The 21046-nt window shown below is 32.0% G+C and overlaps 1 protein-coding gene across 4 annotated transcripts in view; it reads left to right on the top strand.

Moving 5' to 3' along the window:
* Window positions 1–21046, top strand: part of LOC126738125 (protein shank) — a 98145-nt gene that overhangs the window by 45557 nt on the left and 31542 nt on the right. For all 4 annotated transcript variants that reach the window (XM_050443293.1, XM_050443294.1, XM_050443292.1 and 1 more), the window contains 4 exons: window positions 9556–9681; window positions 12562–12742; window positions 12858–13177; window positions 13237–13498. In XM_050443293.1, coding sequence (XP_050299250.1) covers window positions 9556–9681; window positions 12562–12742; window positions 12858–13177; window positions 13237–13498 — 889 coding nt within the window. The remainder of the gene's footprint in view (window positions 1–9555; window positions 9682–12561; window positions 12743–12857; window positions 13178–13236; window positions 13499–21046) is intronic.

Genomic DNA, 21046 nt, shown 5'->3' with positions numbered 1-21046 from the left:
TGACTGGTTTTTTTTAAGCTCTTTAAATAAATGATAGTACTCCCCTAGGTACTGCCGTTTTTGTTTTATAAGATGAGCGATTTGAGGCATTCCAAATGATCTACTACTTTTGACTTAAAGGCATGCAATCACTGGCATCACTGCTGTTGCTTCTATACATATTTATAATTTCAAGTAAACTTTCCCGAAGAAACCGTAAAGAACACTGGAAGGAAGGCATCTTTAGTATGTTATGCCCTTTATCGGGACCGCGGTTATCCATTTATCTTCAGAATCTCCGTACCTTTAGTCTATCTAATGCCATGTGCTTTGGCCTATCTTTGGAGGGTCCACTTGTCCAGCAGACTATTCATTGATGCAACTGCTATACATTTAGTTATTCCAAATATAGTTTTGAAAGCTACCCGCCATTTCGCAGATTCCAGCATAGCAAGAAACTCCGTTTTCTTTGTTTTCAACATTGCTTGAATGCTTAGATATACTACCTAGATAAGCTTAGATTACCCAGATAAACAGAACCGGGCAGCCCACCTGCACCAATTTCTCCAGGATCTTTATGCCCTCGTGTACGAGCTTGAAACTCACCTTTTTGCCAGTAATATCTTAATTTTTTTCACAATTTAAGATTTTCTGTCCACATTTTAATACAGCAAAGACTTCAAAGAGATTCAAAGAGAAGCATTCGTTAGCTCTATTCTAGCTATTCTGCAATCATCTGTATGGTTTCCCTGTTTAACAGGTAGTACCATGATTAAGAAGGCCCATTTTAGTCTTGCCATCCCTCTCAACCTTCGATATAGATCACAAGACCCTTATAATTCATTGCCTCAACTGCCATAGAGTTACTGCTCATCAAAAGGAGATGACATGTCCAGGAGCGAAAGACTCATTCAGGAATCTAGTCGGGACCATTGGCATGGAATCTATTATTCTAAAGCATGCAAGACGTCGAGGTCCAGTTGAGCTTAAATTTTTACTTTCTCTATGCAGAGCCACCAAAGAACAGCCCTTTATATGAGTATATCCAGTAAATCTTAGAGCACAGACCCCAGGAGCTGCTAAAAGCCGTTCAGCAAGCTCAAAGCTGGCAGGTGACCTTCTTAATTCTGATTTCTATATGATTGAACCCTTATTATGAGCACAAACTTAACCTTTTCATATTGAAAGCAAGTGAAATAAACAGTTATCGGTTTAAAAATCAAACTAAAACGCCAAAAGTTTCACCAACTTAGGATTTTTTCCTATTTTTTGTTGTAGTCACCGACAAAATGCGAGTCTTTGAGGAAAATCGCCTAGTAAAAGTGCTTGCACTCGCTATAAATGGTACGGATATAAGAGTTTCTTCTTTACTATTCTGGACACTGTCGATTGACTAATATTTAGTGTCGTACCAATCTTTCTTGTACTTGTTCTAGGGCCCTCTCTTCCTCTGACCTTCAACTGTACGAGGTCATTTTTAGCGCTCAATTTCTTGCAATTGCTATTTTCACCGAGTTGCTGATGCAGGCATTTCACTGAATAAACATTTGACTATGTAGAATATCACGATTTGGGAATCTTTCTTCGTAAACACGCCTTGCTTCGTACGCATTGCCGTTCGCAATACCGTACACAAAATCCATATCGCACATTTCTCTGTTACTATAATTCATTTGAAATGAAAATTTTAAGAACTGTGAAGTGTAGGTCATCTACTAGCATTTAACCGAGACCGTCGACAGTCTATCGATGTCTACGATCCCGATTTAACAAACCTATATTTTATTTACTAGAAAAAAAATTAACAAAAACTTGAATGTAGAGTGTATTTAAATTTTGATCAACAATCGATTTTTTTTTGTATTCTTTGTGCCGTACAAGCGATGCATAGATAATTTTTTTGACACCAAATATTAAATGGTTTCATAGTTTTTTGAATTTTATTATTTTATTATTTTCGGCATTATATAGGCATTTTTGGACATAGGTTCATAGAAATTTCTTTCAATATTTTGACTCAAGAAATACGCTCTTAAACTTTGATGTAATATTAATGCCTCACCCTCTATACTACTTAAATAATGCATTATCCTAAATTATTTAGCTAGTGGCGTAATAGACAACTTATTATAAATTCGTCAGAACAATAAAGATTTTAATTAAATCAAAGTTATGGACCTATTTGTTTAACCATTTTTAGATATTAAGAAAAGTGTGTATTTAATCTATCTCATAATATAAATAGTATAACATTTAAATATTAAATTCGTAATATTACACATATAATACAAATATAATAAAACACATCATCAAACGCATCAAAGGATCTACCAAAAGTTCCTCAAAATGAATTAAAATGAGGGTAAAGATGTAAATTGCAACGCCGATTAAAAGTAAACAGCAGAGAATGGCTGGAAACTTCCAAATTTGCTTGCGATTAAGGGCTACTAACTTCACACTTTGGTTGCGCGTAATAGTTGTTAGGTTAGCATTGATGGTATTGACGAATTAGCGTTGTTATTAATCTCGTTAATCCAACTGAGAACAAATAGATTATATATTTAGAACATTCACTGCATGCAGTGCCAAAGCGAACATTGAAGACGCTCTACAAAACAATAGTTTTATAACTAAATTCCACATAACTCAATGCACTCTAACATATGTATAAACAATTATAAATTAACAGCGAAAAAATTTAATTGAAAACAATTGAGTACTTTGTACTGTATGGCTCTTTAATTGACGTTTATAAATATTAGATTTTAAAAAATCTAAATAAAGTTGACAGAGCCACTGTGACTTTCCACATTGATATCAACAGTGGTAATACAATTCCCATAGCAATTTGACTAACAATTATAGCCTTAAACTTGGAACCAATCTTCATAAATAAATGTTTAACTATTACTTTTATGAAATTAGATCTATTTAGCTCAAAGGTTTATATGATTGAGAACCAAACTTTGAAACGTATTATTGCAAAACATGCACATGTAAAAAATACATAAAAATAAAGTTAATTAATAAACACGTTTCTATTAAAATTGTACTTATTGAAATATTAATTTAATCGTGGGAGTCGATTTACGCAATTACCGAGCTATTGGATTTGTTGTATTTATGGCTTGAGGATCTTTTGAAGATTAGATTGCATTTTCTATATCAATTTATATTAAAATATTATTGACGATTATTTTCCAGGAAATATACATTATGCACAATCTATTTTTTTGCATCAGATAAGATAAAACTATTTAATTTATGCAAGCTTTTACTATATTTACTATGGAACGAGTAAATAGGATATATTTTCCAGTAGTTTATCTTTATGTAAAATATTTGAAGAAACAAATAAAAATGCGTGGAAATTAAAAATTTACATGGAGTGCCTAGATGAGTTATCTGAAAATGGATCTAAGAAATCAAATTAAAATTTAAATAAGAAATTTTCAATTTCATTATGAGAAAAATAAGAGTTTGGTCTTCATGGTTTCCTAGTTTATTTTATATGCGTAGTTTTTTTCTATATCTTCATTAGCTACCAAAATTTGTATTTTTTTGAAAAATTGTCAAAAAGTAAAATTTTGTCAAAAATTACTTCTAATACACACATAAAAATGCCTTAAAAACAAGAACAAAATACCCCTTGACTTTTAGATGGAAATATTTCTTTCCAAGAGAAATTGTGTTGGAATTATTTGTAAATTATGTTGAATTTCTTGATCATGAAATACTGGATGTTATGAACATTTGAAACGTCGCAGAAGCTGTAAATTATTCCAAAAGCAATATTGGAAGATTGTGGCAGAGATTCGAATAGACTGGTGATATAAGAGAAAGACATACTGGTTCAACAAGAGCAAAAATATTTATTGATCTTTAGGCATTACAAACTTCAATATAACTGCTAATCAACAATTAAGATGCAAAACGTTTATGGCGTTAGTACTATCCAATGGAAATCAGGATGGGGCGAAGAACACCAGAATTGGCAAAAGGGTGGATGAGCATGCATTCCTCTAAATTATTGAATTTAAATTTATTTTATATCCTGATTCAAAAACGCAAAATTCAAGTGGCGATTACTAAGATACAATACATTCACAAGACCCAACCATTCAAGAAGTTAACAGATACCAAAACGGAACTTTCATGGTTTGGGCTGAAGTTTCTAGAGGTCGCTTTCTCTGTTAGCCTTTACAACAAGGTCGTATCCTTGGTAAGCCAATTTTAGACCCAGAAAGTCGCTTAAAAAAGAGGAATTTCGGAAAAAAATGTATATGCCTGAAATTTGTGAAATTTAGGCGAATGCAAGAAGGATGTAACCAACAAAAGTTTTTTTTTAATTCTAGGCATATTTATTAATTATGTGGTCACATTTCTAATTTCCAAGGTCTGGCGTCTTTGAAGACTAATTTTAAAACCAAAAAAAGGACAAAAAAAGTGACAAATAAAAGCTTAGTGTTCTATCTTATAAGTATATCGTATCGATATTCCAAGAAGTCAAATGTCTTTTAGTTTCTGAGATCTAGATAATTTATGTGCCGAAGAAATTGTCAAAGAACAAAAGTGTTGTCACAATATCGTCGCCTTACTGTGAAAAGTCCATAAGTTTAAAATGAGTAATTTTACAGGCGAAGCAAAAAACTTTATTTTCGGGGTTATATTTTAAAAAGGATGCAATTTTTTCTATGAAATTTATTTATTTATTTTAAAAATAGTTAACATTTTGATTTTTAATGTTTTTTTGGAAACTACCATGTAGTAAGAGACTTATGCATTTTTAGAAAAACACTAATCATAGAACAGAAACATTTATTAAACAAAAACAAATTAAAATCTTTTTATTGAATAAAAGGTTATTCGTACTTCAAGTTATCGTAGAAAGGATGATAATCTGCCTCCATTGTTTTCTTCAAAAACATTAAATTATTAAATTTTTCCTTTTTTATTTTTAAGGAATCTTTACAAAGCGGTGGTAACGAATTAAAGGGTGCAGAGACTCTACTTTTACTTTGCCTGATAGGCAACTCCTTAAAATTGTGCTTGTATCTAATTTTGTAATCAATTTTTCAATTTACATTATATCTTAATGCCCGTATATCATTCACAGTGGGATCAGCTGCTTTAAATCCTGGTCGAATGGACTTCACTAACTTAATTTCCTCAAAATTCTTGAAATGTTCATGACTTAAATAATTAACTTTATAGGGCTTCGGCAATTTTCTCGCATATTTACAGGCAGCAACAATATCAGCGGGCACATTGATATTTCGTCCTTTTAAATAACGTTCTATGGTGGAATGCATCGAGTCACATTCCATTTGGGTGTGACCCTTTTCCAAATATTTGTGTTCAATACACACCTGGTTTGTTACAGAAAGATTAAGAAGAGCATTTAATAATGTGACATTCCTATTCTGTGCTGCACATCCGTCGCTAATTAAAATGATCTTTTGGTTAGGGGTAAGGTTTGGAATAATATCAGTCATGAGAAATTGGGAAATAATAGAGGAAAAACAATTTGCGGTTAGTTCTCCTTTAACCTCATGCCATACAAAGCAATGCCCTTCTTTGGTATGGAGATCAAAAATCGTAAAATTATGGACTATTAATTTTGTTCGGTAATACAAAGCCGAAGCGTTCGACTTCGGGCAAAGGAGAACCGATTGTAGATCCATTGTGAATACTTTGTCGTCAAAAAGTTAATCACATTCTTTTTCACTTCTTGCTTCATTTTTCTTTTCAATGTGCTCGATGTAAACTTCCTCTTCTATATTTTTGTTTTATATCCCACGCATACATCACATTCATCTTTTTTTAGAGCATATAGTGCCAAGTTAAGTTCATCAAAAACTTCGTGAAAAGTCTTTATACTTAGAGCATTTATTTTGTTTTTAGCACACCAATCGTCTTTAAAAATGTGGAACACTTCGGCTTTTGATCTAAAATGTGGTTCAAGATACAGTCTCGATGTTGCTTTGCAGCAGTAATGAGATTCAAGCTTAGGCAGTGTATGAAAAAAAGATTTTAGGTTTTCCTTTTCTTTGATGAATCTTAAGATTTTCTTTCTTGAAGTATTATTATCATGATTTTCGCTCGAGCTGGCATCACTTTTATTAGGACTTTTGGTGTCACTTTCAATCCATGCATATATTGTTCTTACTGAAACTCCCAAAGTGTTGCAAAACAAAGTTTTGCATACGTGAACTTGTTTATTTTTTGTATGTAGAAAGTATTGATACGAAATGGATCTTTGGCTTTTGTCGTCTTCTTTTCTGTTTCTTGTTCGAGCTGTCGGCAGCGCTAATACTCTAGATGACACATACATTCTTTTCTCTTGCCATTTTAACTTCCAAAACTTGTGAAACATCTTGTCTCGTTCTTGGTCACTTATTTTAAAGCACAGAATTTTTGTATTTACTTTAACACATTTACACCTTTCCTTTAAATTTTTCTTTCCTTTGTTTATTTTAAACTCATTACCTTTCCTGCCTGTATAGTATAAACCATGTTCTTGTCTTTTTTTTATTCCATTATACTTCCACTGTTCAGGATTGCTAAATTTTCTTTTTTTTCGTTTTCGGTTTAACTCCTGGTTATCAATATCTTTACGTGAAGAAATTTCTTCTTGTTCTTCCTCCTCCAGTAGTAGACCCTGATCACTCGCTTCACCATCGGTCGCTTCATTGTCTTCTTCTTGTTCCATTTCAAAACTGGAATCATGATCTTCAACTATTTTAACATCTTCGTGCTCTAACACATTTAGCTCCTTCAAGGTTTTCGTAATATTTGGGTTATGTTCTTTTTTTTGGTCTGATTCTAATAAATTTTTACTTTCAAGTTCTTTTTCATCGGTTTTACTCACATTCTCTCCTACTTCCAAGTCAATTGTTGTATTAAGGTTCCAATGATTATCTTTATCTTCATTAATATTATTAACAAAACTAGTTGATATCACCACAGAACTATCAAATAATATATTTACATCATTTAAAATTTCTTCTGCCAGTCGGCATTCCTCTAACAAATCATATGTTTTGCTAGCTTGGATATCATCGGAATTTTTAGGTGGCTGGTCTTCAAAACTCTCACTCTTAAGTAGCTCTAAATACTGATTATCAATCGAGGTTTTAATGTCTTGTAGGCCAATAGATCGTTGGAGTAGTTTATAGTCTCTTTTTGATTTATCCATATCTGAAAAAATACAATTTTTAAATTAATAAGTGGTGATAGAAATTGCTAAATAATGTTTATATTTATTAAAAAGTTGTGATATTGTAAAGATTTGTGTTGGCACTACAGAAAAATAAGAATTTTTCCCGTTTAAGGATGCCAACAAGAGTTACTTATTATTCTGAAACCAAGAGGAGATCTAGAATGTAAAGCGGTTTAAATACTTGTGAATCTGGGATCTGGGGACCAAACTTAAATCAAAGTATTTATATAGTTGTCCATTAACGACGAATTTTTTTAAAATTATGTGCCTATCTAACTACCTACATTTAAAAAATTGGAAAAATTACCTATTGCTCAACATATTCAACTGTGCATAACTCCGCCCGTATGTTAAATAAAAATATATAGTTTAAGTTGTTATTTTAGTGTTTTTTTTAAAAGAAAAAGAAAATATGGCAATATAATACGTACTTACCTTTTTAAACAAAAATCACAATTTTGTATACAAAAAGCCCTCATAATCATAAAAAATAGATCAATAAGTTGAAAACGTAAATTCAATACCGTTTAACCACAAACACTGACGGACTTATGCAGGTTTTATAGAGTTGTCAAAATAGTTGGAGATGCGGATTTCATTTCTATAATTTTAGCATTATAGACATCTATTGAATATTTCGCGATCTAAAGTAGGTTCCCGGATAGCTTTAAAAATCAGCTAATAGATGCCACCAAAAGTCTGAAATTGAATTTTTTGGACTTATGCATTTTTCACAGTAAGGCGACGATATTTCCATATACAATTATTATTACTTGTTTCTCAAACCTAGGAGAAAAAAGTGATTTCTTGGTGAAAATAGGTAAAGAATGAATAAAAGATAAGTAATTTCTGGAGAATAACTTGGAAACATAAATATGAAAAACCTGAAGTATAATTGTGAGCCTAAATCGAAAAAAGGGTCGAGAAATACTTCAATTTAAATGCATGAAACTACATATTTTATTATTAAAAAAAGTGTTTTAAATTTTTTTAGATCCCTTTTTCTTTATCTATTTTTTATTTATTAAATTGATTATGTCGTAGAAGCAAATTCGAAATAAGCTTGACTTTAGCGAGTTATAAAAATATGCATTTAATTAAACGCATGAAATGCTATTAAATGCACATGAAAATGAACCGAATATAACATTAAGGGTTTAAAAACAAGAATTTGCAGGAATAAAGAAAATACCAATTTCTTCAAATCTTATCACAAGTTTCGCAGTTTCAAATCTGCATATTCAGACAACAATATATTAAAAAAAAACAAATGCTATTTTACATTGCCTTAAAGGAATTTGTATTAAAGCAGCCATATTTGAGATTATTAAAGTGGCCATAAGAAAACGTGTAAATATACGTATCATTGGCTAAGTTATTTAAAAAAAAAATTATTTATATAAAAGAAAAATTATAATTTTTAGTTTAATTTTTAAAGGTATATGGGAAACTGATAATATAATTTAAAAAAATCACCAATTTCACATTAAACGGTAAACTAATTAAATATAATATTTTCCTTCCAGGACGATATCGAGTAATAGCCACTAATGGCCACATAACGCATTTAGAGTATGTAATTTAACATACTTATATTGTAAATGTTTATTATATAGTAAAGTTTTTATTAATTCAAAGGAAAATAGTGCATGTACTTTAGAATATAATAGGTCATTTAGCATCAAATTTTTCAATGTTTACTGAAAATGGTTTGCGGTAATTTTATGCTTTTTAGTGTATATATGATGACTTTTGAGTTAACCTATTAATTAAAAATTTTCTCTTAATATAAATTGCAAATACTCTTGAATAAATCTCCAGTTCTTTTAAAATATGCATGAAACAAAAACATCAGTACGGTCCTGTCAGTAACGCTGTAGCGCTCTAGCTGTATGCGCCGTAACCACGCCCTCACGTAGTAAAGCGATTGGCTTATTACAATTGATATGACAGAATCGCAATTAAGTGCTTTATAACGAGTATTTCAGTTTAAAAAAAAAAACAGAAGTTTATTAAGCTGTAAAGGCAAGTAACTCCACTTCAAAGTGATTCAATACAATGTAGGTTTTTTCCGTATTCGTTAAATTAAACTATAAAGAAGTTTACGAAAGTGTATGCCTCTACCAAACAATCAATCTTTTTTTATTTTCTTTCTTGTTTTGTTTGTCTGGTAAAAGCCCTTCGCAGCAAAATACACTTTCCATGTCCCAAATCCCCCGGGATATTCACACAAACGCATGTCTAACAGGATAAACTTGCTGAAAACATGGCTTAAACTTTTTTCCCATGTAATAGCCTTTCAGTTTTACACCTAATATACATTTTAACAAGAGCTTTTCTCTACGTCCCTTTAGGAACTGAAGGAAAGTTTTAACTACGGCCTGTTTTTCCCGCCGGAGAACGGTCGGGCTGGGAAGTTTCTTGATGAAGAACGGCGCCTTGGGGACTATCCTTTTAACGGACCGGTCGGCTATCTGGAGGTGAGTTGTTTTTATGTGATTTGAATTTTTAAATTAGGCAGTTTAAGAATATTAATTAATTATGGTAATTTTTGAAATTAATTACATATATTTTGCAATAATGTTTTACTTGTAAAACTTGCAACAAGTTCGTGCATATAGAGAAGGGGAAACTTAGCAGCGTAAAAAAATCAGAAAACAAGTTTTTTATAACAAACACTCCCAAGTTTTCCCTTTGTTCATTCGAATTTATAGTTGTAAAACAAAATATAAAATTTTCCTATAATTTATTGAAACCAAAAATTCTCAAGATCAATGATCTCAAGACTGATGATACAAATTTAGCCTAAAAGAGCTTAATTTTTAGGTATTAATAGTATAATCCTCAGACAGATAATATAATTTGAGACAGATAATAACATTTCCAAGTTGTAGATATTAGTGAAGTTTCATTTAATTGAATCGAGATATTTCTGGGAAGCAATCAAGATCTTACATTTTGTAAAAGCAATATTTTCTTAATTCAGACGTATCTTTTTATAAAAGATATTCCATGTGGTGGCGATACTGAATTAACGTAGAAAAAAAGACCTTAAATTATCGGATATTTAAGCCTATGCAAGGAGCAAATTATGAAACTCGTTTAGTACAAAAATATATTCAGGTTTGGGAAAACAATATAGATTGAATCTTGATGTCAATATTACAGACAGAAGATTCTAAATTTTAAGGAAATTCTGTAAAGAAATATTGGATTTAACTTAAAAGAAATCCTAAGTCTTATATATGGTATGAATTTGAAAAGTTTCAATGCAAATATCATTGAAACTTCAGAAGTTAGAAAAGCGCAATTTTGTGCAAATGTTATACAGGTAGGGGAAACTACAAACACCATATTTTGGTTATAGGATGAGTTACTCCTTGGGCCCGATGCACCTCAACCCCCAAAATTTTAGCATGGCACCACCACTTTTATGCTTAAATTAAAGGCCTTTTAAAGTATTATGCTAAATTTTATATAGGGTCAAAGAAAGATATAAGTTAAATAAGATTGACGCTATTTTTATTAAGTGTTATTTTATTTAATTAAATGCTTAACATGCATTGTATTTTGGCCTAAACCAGAGAATAATCTATTTTTAAACACATTTCTCACATTTTGAAAAACTTGGAATAAATGCACATTCTGTAATAATCCGTTGCCTTAGATCATGTGAAGCTGGCTGCATTTTAAACACAACAGTTTTTAAATGATACCAGAGAAAAAAGTCAAGGAGTGTTAGATCTGGTGATCTCGCCGGCCATTCCATTAAACCTCTTCTCCCAATATACTGAACTTTAAACGCATCATGTAAAAATTGCATAAGATCATCATAGAAAGAACATAGTGAGGTGGCGCTCCATCTTGTTATAATAAATCTTCATTCCTACTTAGGTTCCTATTCCCATGAATATTCAACTTATTGTCTATTTCTTTAACAAATTTAGGTTGAATGGTAGTTTCCGACATTTCCTAGTAAGTTTCGCCATTAACATTACCATTAATAAATAGAGGCTTGACAATAGTATCTCCCCACACATTGATTTTTTCTGGATACTATGTGTATCCTTCCCTGAAAACGTGCAAATTTTCATCACTCCAGTATCTAAAGTTGTGTTTATTTACAGAATCACGAATAGATTCACCCTATAACCAAAATATGGTGGTTGTCCTGCCCCGTACCTCTATAACATTTATACCAATGCGCTTTTCTTTTTTAGTTTTACAGATTTGCATTGAAAATTTTTAAATTTCATGAATGAATTTCACTCTAGGCTAGGTTTATCTCTAGGCTAATAGTATTGGCTTACCCTAGAAAGATCCTGAATATTAGGAAATCAATATTGGTTTAATACAGATATATGCAAATTTTAAAATAATTTCACACTGGTGACATTAGTTTAATGCGAAGTAAAGATATTTCTGGAAAGCGATATGAATTACAATATGATTAGGTTCAATCTTGATTTTAAAGTCACCATCACTATCTCGAGCTTATACGGTGCACTGTTGAACAAAAGCCTCTCTCAAATGTTGCCACGTATTTTGATTTTGTGCAGATTGGATCCAGTTTCCTGGTCTGCTTCTACTTCTAAAAGCTTCGGGTCTTGGTCATCATTCTATAATTTCATTCTGACCCCGTGGCCTGCCCAGTTACATTTCAGATATAGAATAGTACTCCTGTTTTGTTTTCTATGGTTCGATTAAAGATTTTGTCAAAAAGTTTGGTTACTTGCGTTACTCCTTTTTTTTTCGTTGCATCACCTGTATTTTGTTAGAATTCAGATTCGTTAACATTAGCGTTTCTGCGCCATATATCAAAACAGGTATGACACACTAGTTGAAGACTTCTCTTGATACCTATTGTCAGCTTGAACTTTACTACTGTGTTTATCTTGCGAAAAGACGCCCATGTTAAACTTATCCTTCGTCGAGTCTCATGTATTTGGTTGTCATATTTAACTGTTGTCATATTTAAGTTTTTTTTCAGATCAGGTTAGCAATATTGAGTTATTGAAGAGAGATCATAATTTTAGAATAATTCTGAAAAGTGTTTTGTTTTATATTTGGTTATAAATTCAGCCACAAAAGTGGTAAATCTTAAACTATTTGCGGTCACAGTCGTCAGCATCATAAAAAAAGACAATTTAGAGTCAAAGGGTTAAATATCCTTAGCATAAAAACTAATGTTGCTTCAATAGTATTTCAATATCTATAAATGTTATTAATTTCGTTTAATGCTGTTCTAGCAGTTCTAATATGATTTTGACCTCAAAACGAAACATACTCTTTATTATCTGATCCTTGCTAAGCCAATTCAGCGATACACACCAACATTTTTTATCGTGTGCGATTTTCAGCTGAAATATAAACGAAGGGTCTACAAGATGATCTCCCTCGACGAGAAGCAACTGAAAAGTTTACACACGAGAGCGAACTTAAGGAGATTTCTGGATTACGTGCAAAACGGGCAAGTGGAGAAAATTACGAAAATGTGCTCGAAGGGATTGGATCCGAATTTTCATTGCCAAGAAACTGGAGGTAGGGACATATTTTACGATTTCTTTTTTATATCCGAAGCAATATAATTGTGGGTTATAACAAAAGAACTTTTATCGGGGTGTTTTAATTTTCTTATATAAAATGTTAATTTTAGAAACCCCTCTAACAATCGCCACGGGCATCAAGAAACCAGCCAAAGTCCTAATGGCACTGGTGAACGGTGGCGCTCTATTAGACTATAGAACCAAAGATGGGTCTACGGCTCTACACAAGGCCGTAGAGCATAAAAGCCTTGAATCTCTTAAGACCCTACTCGAATTGGGTGCTTCTCCAAACTACAAGGACAACAAGGGACTGACTCCTCTATACTTTACCATTCATCCCGATGTTGATCCAATATTTGCCGAAACGTTGTTACACGACCATGCTACTACTGGGGCTGCAGACATACAGGGGTGGCATGAGGTGCATCAGGTAAGAAGAACTTTCATTTTATAAGATTTTCAAGATAATTTACCTTTATGTGGCTCTAGGCTTGTAAGCATGGCCTCCTGAAGCATCTCGAACACCTGTTGTTCTACGGCGCAGACATGAACGCACACAACGCCTCCGGCAACACCCCCCTCCACGTATGCGCGGTGAATGGACAGGAATCGTGTGCACGTCAGTTGCTATTTCGAGGTGCTGACAGGCAGGCTTTGAATTACGCCAATCAGACGCCCTGTCAGGTGGCAGTTATCGCTGGTAACATGGAGCTGGCCGAGCTCATACAGAATTATCGGCAGGAAGACGTCGGTAAGTAGGAGATTGCTGGATATAATTGAATATATTTTTATCAGGAATGTATGTGACTTGTTTGATTTGTCAGTTTGCATGGTTTAATAATTTGCAAAGAGATAACTGTCATATATATATTAACCAAAACTTATTTATTAAATTTCCCACCATCATTCCAAATTCAAAAAGTTGCTTTATTGCCCTAAATAGGCTTATTGATAAAGCCTTATTTAATCTATGCCAGTAAAACCTAAAACTTAAAGCTAGCAGAAAGCAAAATAGAATTATTATGTATTTTTTTCCAAATAACATAAATATATTTGGTATTCAGCACAGAACATCATTAGAGTTAAGTTTTCTTATTCGAAGAGGAAGGAGATTAAACATTTTCTTAGCCATGTAAATAAAACAACTTTTCACTTGCTCTGAATGTAGAATGGGCAAACAAAGGATGTATGTAAGATGAGTTCCAAACAAACTGCCTTCTACAATTTCCTGCTTGTACTTTTCGAAGATCATAGTTATTATTTCAACCATATATAAGCAACAAACGATCAGAAATACAAACAGCTCTAATTGCTCCTTTTTTCAAAACAAATACTGTATTAAAGATAATGGGTACATGAGCTCCAAAAATAAATCTCATAGCGAAGATATAACTATACAGGGGCATGATAAACATTTTTTGTTATGGAATAGTATAAGTTTTTAGAAATTACTCTAAAGGCATTTCAACCAGATGACTCATAATCAAAATATGTAATAGACACTTTAATTATGGGTTCCGGAATTTGAGTCTGCAATCAATTATTAATCCTAAAAACTTGTTATACTGTTTAGTTGATATCGGCTCTTTATTGATAGTGACAGAATTCATTCAACGTTTGACAGATAAACTTAACAAATTTATTTTCCGCTTATTAAAACAAAATTCCTTAGTCAGCATCCAGAAACATTTTCAGTTGATCAATGTATTTTCTATGTAACTATAGTAACCCTACCTTTTATAAGGAGTAAAGGAAGGTCATTAACATAAAGAAGAAACAATAACGGCCTCAGGACAGAACCTTGGAGAACTCCTAAATACTAGTCTGTAATTCTTCAGAGCAATAACCACCAAAATTAACCCTTTAGACACGACCCGATAGATAGGAGCTGAATCAACCCAAAGGCCCTCTAAAACCATATCTCTTAAACTCCCACTGTTCAATTCACTTTACAATTTTGTGATTTACATAATCAAAACCTCTCACAGAACACTGTTGCAGTAACTTCATCGAAATTAAATGCGCCAATCTAATATGTCGTAAAGAAATTGAAGAATATCAAAAATAACATCACCCTACTTTTGGCCTCTTGCAAACCAAACTGTGTCAAGCTTAGAATGTTAAATATCTTCAAAAAAAATATCATTCTCACCTTTACTAATCTTTCAACAATCGTAGATATGATAGGTATAAAATTAGAAGGACTAAGGTGATCGAGAATTAAATTTGGAGTAAAAGATTGATTTAATGTATTCACAAATTCCTAAAAGGCATTGGGCACAATTTAAGAGTTGTGCGGTATTTTCTTGTTAACTCGTTAACAATATGCCACGACTCTTTTGATTTTTTGACGGTTCATAGATTCTCCTACGATAATTCAAAGCTTTAGAAAAAGCAACAGTGTTTCTGAAAATCCTCCTATAATTATCAAAATAAACCAAAAATGCATTATTGTCCATAGAAAATTTTCGTATGTGATGCAAGACTCTCTCTTTTAAGCCCCTTGTACACCATGGCTTATTTTTTGCTAATTTTTTCATTAAAAATTGGGAAGGCTTCGTTGAACTTATTGAAGATAGAAAAATTAATTTTTTTAATATTTTTCGTTGCATCCAAAACTCTATTCTAATTGGAACTTTGAGAAAGAGACTCAAACTTTGCAAAATTACTCCTAGTATAAAGTCTGTAAAGGTTTATTTTTTGTTTGACTTTGAGTTTTAAATATCGACATATAAAATGAGGCAGCTCCATGGTCATACAATCCTGTATTTATACAGCAACAAATAATATTACCACTGCCCAAATTTGAGTAAACATAATCGAGTAGAGAGGATAAATGACCTGTAATGCGTGTTGGTTGATCAACATGCATGCTTAAATTAAAGGGCCGCAAAAGATAGCACAATGACACGGAACGAATGCTGTACTGATTCAGAAAGTCTATGTTAAAATCACGAGAAACAATAGTATTAGCATTGACTGACATATGTGACAATAAAGATTCTATTTAAAAATAAAAAAGATCATAACTTTCAGAGCGAAATTCATAGATGTTTTATATATCTGCAGATAGAGACGAATCCCTTGGAATTGCCTTGTTCTAATTAGAATCTGTATTTCATAATAGGAATTACGAGGGTAGATCTCCAATGCTTCATAACTACCTCCAGTGATATTTAATGATACTTACAGAGTTTGAAAGTTGGCAAATCTTTTCAGCTCATGGTAAGTCAGGGAACTTATGGTAGGCGTCATTTGCAACATTGCTCACTAGTTCTATTACCAGAATTGCTTTTGGTAAAATCTTCTGGCCCTAATATGCAAACTCTTCGTATACATTAACGTTACGTCTATGGTAAAAAAATTGCGTCAGTATAAAAGATGACGTTCCTTCAAGGTCTTCAAGAAGTACTACTAACTGGATTCAGTATATATTAACTTTGTCAAAGACTTTCAAAGCAACTGATATTAATTTATTTAAAAACTAAAATTTTAGAGATAATTAGATTTGTTGGAACCATGCAACAATATATGTGTCTGACCAATTTCTTTCTTGACTGCCGAAATAACTATATATTAAGGTGCAACAGAAAATTACAGGTAAAGCCTTAAGTTAAAGAGAGGACGCCAATTCATTTCACAATATCCTACTCACCTTCTGTATGTTTAATTTTTATCGAGCTCTGGTTCGTAGAGGGGGAGAACAAAAAACGCTATCGTAAGATTTTATATTACAAGTAAATTTTTGGCACCTAAGACCTAAGTTGGCCAGAAGTGCATACACAGTGTAGTGTCAAAATAAACTTGAAAATTAAGAAAGGGATCAGTGGTGTCATTGCAGAATGGTCAAGACAGATAGATGATTATTATATTAAAATCCGGTATACAATTTTATATATAACTATACAATATTATTGTTAGCAAATCCACAAATATGAAAATGAAACTGGTCGTTAAAGGTGATATTCTAATTAGAGAATCTGCTGCATCGTAATTATTCCAATTACTGAGATCCGTAGATTTTATACGATTCCTTATTTTTAAACAAACTGTAACTCATATGAATTATTGATATTTTTTTTACAGTCAATATCTTCGACTTCACCACCTCCCATTACTTCACCTTAGCCTCATTACTCTGTGCATTGCCAGTTGCTCACAATTGCATTTCTGTACTTCTGAGCTAGCGCTATATGGTCTTTGAATTGTTGTATCACTTTCCTAAGAGCATCTTGACTGTCAAAATAGATTAACGTACATAGTCTTTTTTTTATTGGCTTTGTCCAGTGTACTTCTTCAAGGAGATATTGCAATAAGAATTCGTCTGTCTTGATATCCAACCGATATACTACAGCTTTGGCTGATTTAGTGATTGTTATCGTGTTGTATCGACTAAAAGATGCATTTCTAAACTAAAATTGCCACCATAACACATATATTTGATTTTCGGTGATTAAAGTCTTTTTGATTTTGATCCTAGGGATAGTTGGCTCGAATGAATAGGAAGAGATTTGAAATCTGCATGGGTTTATCTTAAGCTTTACTTCTTGAGTATCTTGTAAACCAATTAGAAACGTATCATACATTTTTCTCTAAGAGACCCAACAAAAACAAAACAAAGGTCATCAAGCATCATCAGGCCTAGACCTACACAGATCACATTACAACAGTGTTGCTCCGATAGGAGCGAAACATATGGATATATATGGATTTGATGGAAATATATGGATTTGATGAGACCGTGACTTTGTGTTCTTACCTTTGTTTTGTCTTGTAAACCAGCCTCCTATAGTCGTCATTAGATCTTTTGATCTTTTCCTTGTCTGATACTACATGTCTTTTATTGATTCTTACTGCAAACTCTTTGTTCTTGTAAATGTTTTTCTTAGAATGCTACCTGCTGGGTTGGTTAAGATACTAAAAGTGGATTTTTCACCACAAAGTTAACATGGATGTCCTGAGGATGAGACAGAATGCACATATCCTTTACTCACAATTTACGCATACAATCAAAGACAAAACCTAGGGCTTTTCCCTCAAAGTAGTTATTTGGATTTATAAGGCTATCCTATGACCTATGTTAACGTATGGCGCTATTATCTCGGGCCATAAAATCAGATCACAATTTATCAGAATCATAATCAAAGAATGGCTTGCTTAGATCTAATGGGAGCAATGAGTACCACACCAATCAGGGATTGAAAAGTTATGAGATCCACAAATTATGAAAGATAGCTATAAAATATTACTCCAAATACGTAAGGAAAATAAATTTTTTAAAACATCCAGAATGTAACCCAAAAAGCAAAATGCGATAGAAAATAAAAAGTAGAATTTTTACTCCAAAATACGTCTGATATCCAGAGATCATAAACGATTGCTAATAAAGGATGCCTTTCATCTGCATTTGGTCTAGATCCAAAATATTAGAAGTAAAGTAAAGTACAAAGAAAGTGAAAAAAATTTACTTTTAAACCCTAAATCCGGTACGATGGCAATATGAATATTTTGGTCTAAATACATCAGAATAGTAACATTTTTGGATGATTCCGATTCCCGATAAACGTGAAATGCGGAGGACAGTTAACTTTTTACTCTAAAATCAGCAGGCATATCCATCTGATATACGAAAATTTTAAACAATTTCGAGTCTGTTTTACACGACTTATCAGCTTTAATCCAAGTTCCTCTATAAAGTCTCTATAAAACTAATTAATAACATCTTCTAAAATAAATGAGTGATCTTTTCCTGTTCTTTTTTCTATGACAACTACTACAGGAATAAATTAAATTAATAAAATATATTGTCTCACTCCAATTAAAACGCGATATCTTATCTCTTTGCAAATTGGCACGTCCGTAATAACACACGGTTTAATTCGTATATCGCATGACAAACGAACATAAATATTATTTTAAAATTATATTCATACTTTGCATCATCAATATTTTCTACTGAAATAAATCTACCTGCTTTTTTGTCTGATTCGAACCTCACGTCTGGCTGTCAAATAAAATTTTATTAATAATAATTTTATTATATCATCGCATGTATTTATTATTCGAGGGGTACTTGAAACGATGTCTCATAGGAATCGAATTGTTATTCATGTATGAATAGGTTTTTCACATGTATTCGGAGTTAATTTAAATATGGAAATCGAAATAGACCCCTGGAGAGAGTTTATGGGGCGTTTTTATGCTTTAAAAAATTTGTCGATTTTTCGCATTAACAGATCGACTAAAGGATTCGGTTGTTCCATTTGGACCAGTTCCAAATGTCCGTATTGTCACAGGCTTGAAAATATAGGCAGTTTGTTGGCGACCCTATTTCCAAATGGGTCTAAAATTACTTAAAATATACGGAAATCCATTTTAGGCTTTATAAAGGACATTGTGAATATTGGCATATTATAATTGACTATATAGTAGATGACAAATCACTTAAATTAAAAATAACTTAGCAGCTCTTTCTCTCGTTCTTACCCTTGCTCATATCTGAATAATTAATCTTGATAGAATGGGCTTGAACCTTATTTACAGTCTATAAAACATTCCACAACATTAACAAACGAATTTATGTCACATTAAAAGACTGACCGGATTAATAATGACCGGAGTCATTTTCAATTTCATACATTTTTCTAATTAAAGTTTCAATAACTTGCGAGGTTTTCTTTATTTTCTGTTTAAGGTTTTTCTTGTAATATATAGGTAAAAGTTGATAAAATATAAAAATGCAATATTATCCCGAACCAAGAAAGAATAAAGAGGATCAAAGGTACATGATACACAATGCAACCTCAAAGCAAACCAGAAATACATTAAAGGCATATGACAAATAAAAGGAAAAGAATCGTAGATTTATTTCATTTTTTTAATATTGTTTATTAAAATGTAGATATGTATGCGATGTATGGAAATGTATTAATTTTTATAAACTTTTTTTATACAGGGAGTCCTATTTTAATCTATAATTGAATGTAACTAATTTTGAGTTAATACAAAAAAAAGTTTTAAATAAAAAGTGCAACTAACTTAACCATAAAAGTGTTTTAATAATATTCTTTATTTGCCAATAATATCTTACATAAAAAGACTGCAACAACTGTTGAGGAGGTCATCTCTCTACTGGCATTTTTTCGTTAAAATTGGACCCACGTTGGGCACCAATTATCAGCACAATCACCCTTGATAACTAGGTAGCATAAAATTTTATTTGCAAATCATTCAAAGTTGATATTAAATGTATAAAAGTAATAGTGCACATATTTTGTTAATCCGGTAAATAAACCTAAAACGCATGAAAAATCCGTTTTTTCTTGGCATTTGGCTGATAAAAAGTCACAAAATATACTTATACGACTTATAGGTTGAAATCACTAGTAATCCGATAGATAAAGACGGATTTGCAGATTTAGGAATTAATATATTAAATATAAACCTCTTGCAAATCAGTTTTTTGTACCATACAAATAAATCCTTGATATATTTACTAAATTCTTTAATTTCTGCATTGGTATTAGGTCAGGCGACCTAGCAGGCCATTCGATGAGTTCTCTTCTTCCTATCCACCGATTGGGAAAGATTTCATCTAAAAATGTACGCACAGTGGCATCATAGTTCGAAGGAGCATCATCTTGCTGGAAAATTAGTTCTTCCTCAGGATAGTATGGGTCCAATGGATCTAGAAATAAAGCTAGTAATGCTGGATTTAAATATAATTGATTACATATATATTTAATTATAATTTCCATATCACACTTTTAGTTTTTGAGGGTACTGGATGTTCACTTCCATCACCCAATGCGGGTTTTCTGTGGCCCAATATCGACAATTTTGTCTGTTCACACAACCATTCAAACAGAACGTGATTTCAAGACTGACTTTTGTCATTCTACTACAGAAGATCTATTCAAAATTTTAGCTTTTTCTAAAGAATCATCAACTTATGAGAATCACAGATCTATCACCATTATACTTGAAAAATTAAGTAATAAAAAAGCGTTATATTTTATTCATGTGAACTGACAGGAAAAAATCAAAAAAGAATGCCAAGAATTTTTGCCTTAAGTCTATTGACAACTTCAATAAATTTTCAGTAGATCATAAAAGAAGTGGTTATGTATAGAATGGATAAATTCATTTTAGCAACTTATTTGTACTCTCCTAGATCTAACAAAGCATTTTAATTCCATTTAGTTCAAGTACTTTTTTTTCTTCCAGGCATTCGAAAGCAGTCTATCCTTGTTCCAGATTCTAAAGTTCATTTGGTTGAATTATATTATTTATATAATAT

The sequence above is a fragment of the Anthonomus grandis genome, chromosome 7, assembly GCF_022605725.1.
Source record: "Anthonomus grandis grandis chromosome 7, icAntGran1.3, whole genome shotgun sequence".
NCBI classification, from domain to species: Eukaryota; Metazoa; Arthropoda; class Insecta; order Coleoptera; family Curculionidae; genus Anthonomus; species Anthonomus grandis.
Note: the sequence above shows the minus strand (reverse complement) of the source record. Positions and strands in the feature narration are given on the sequence as shown.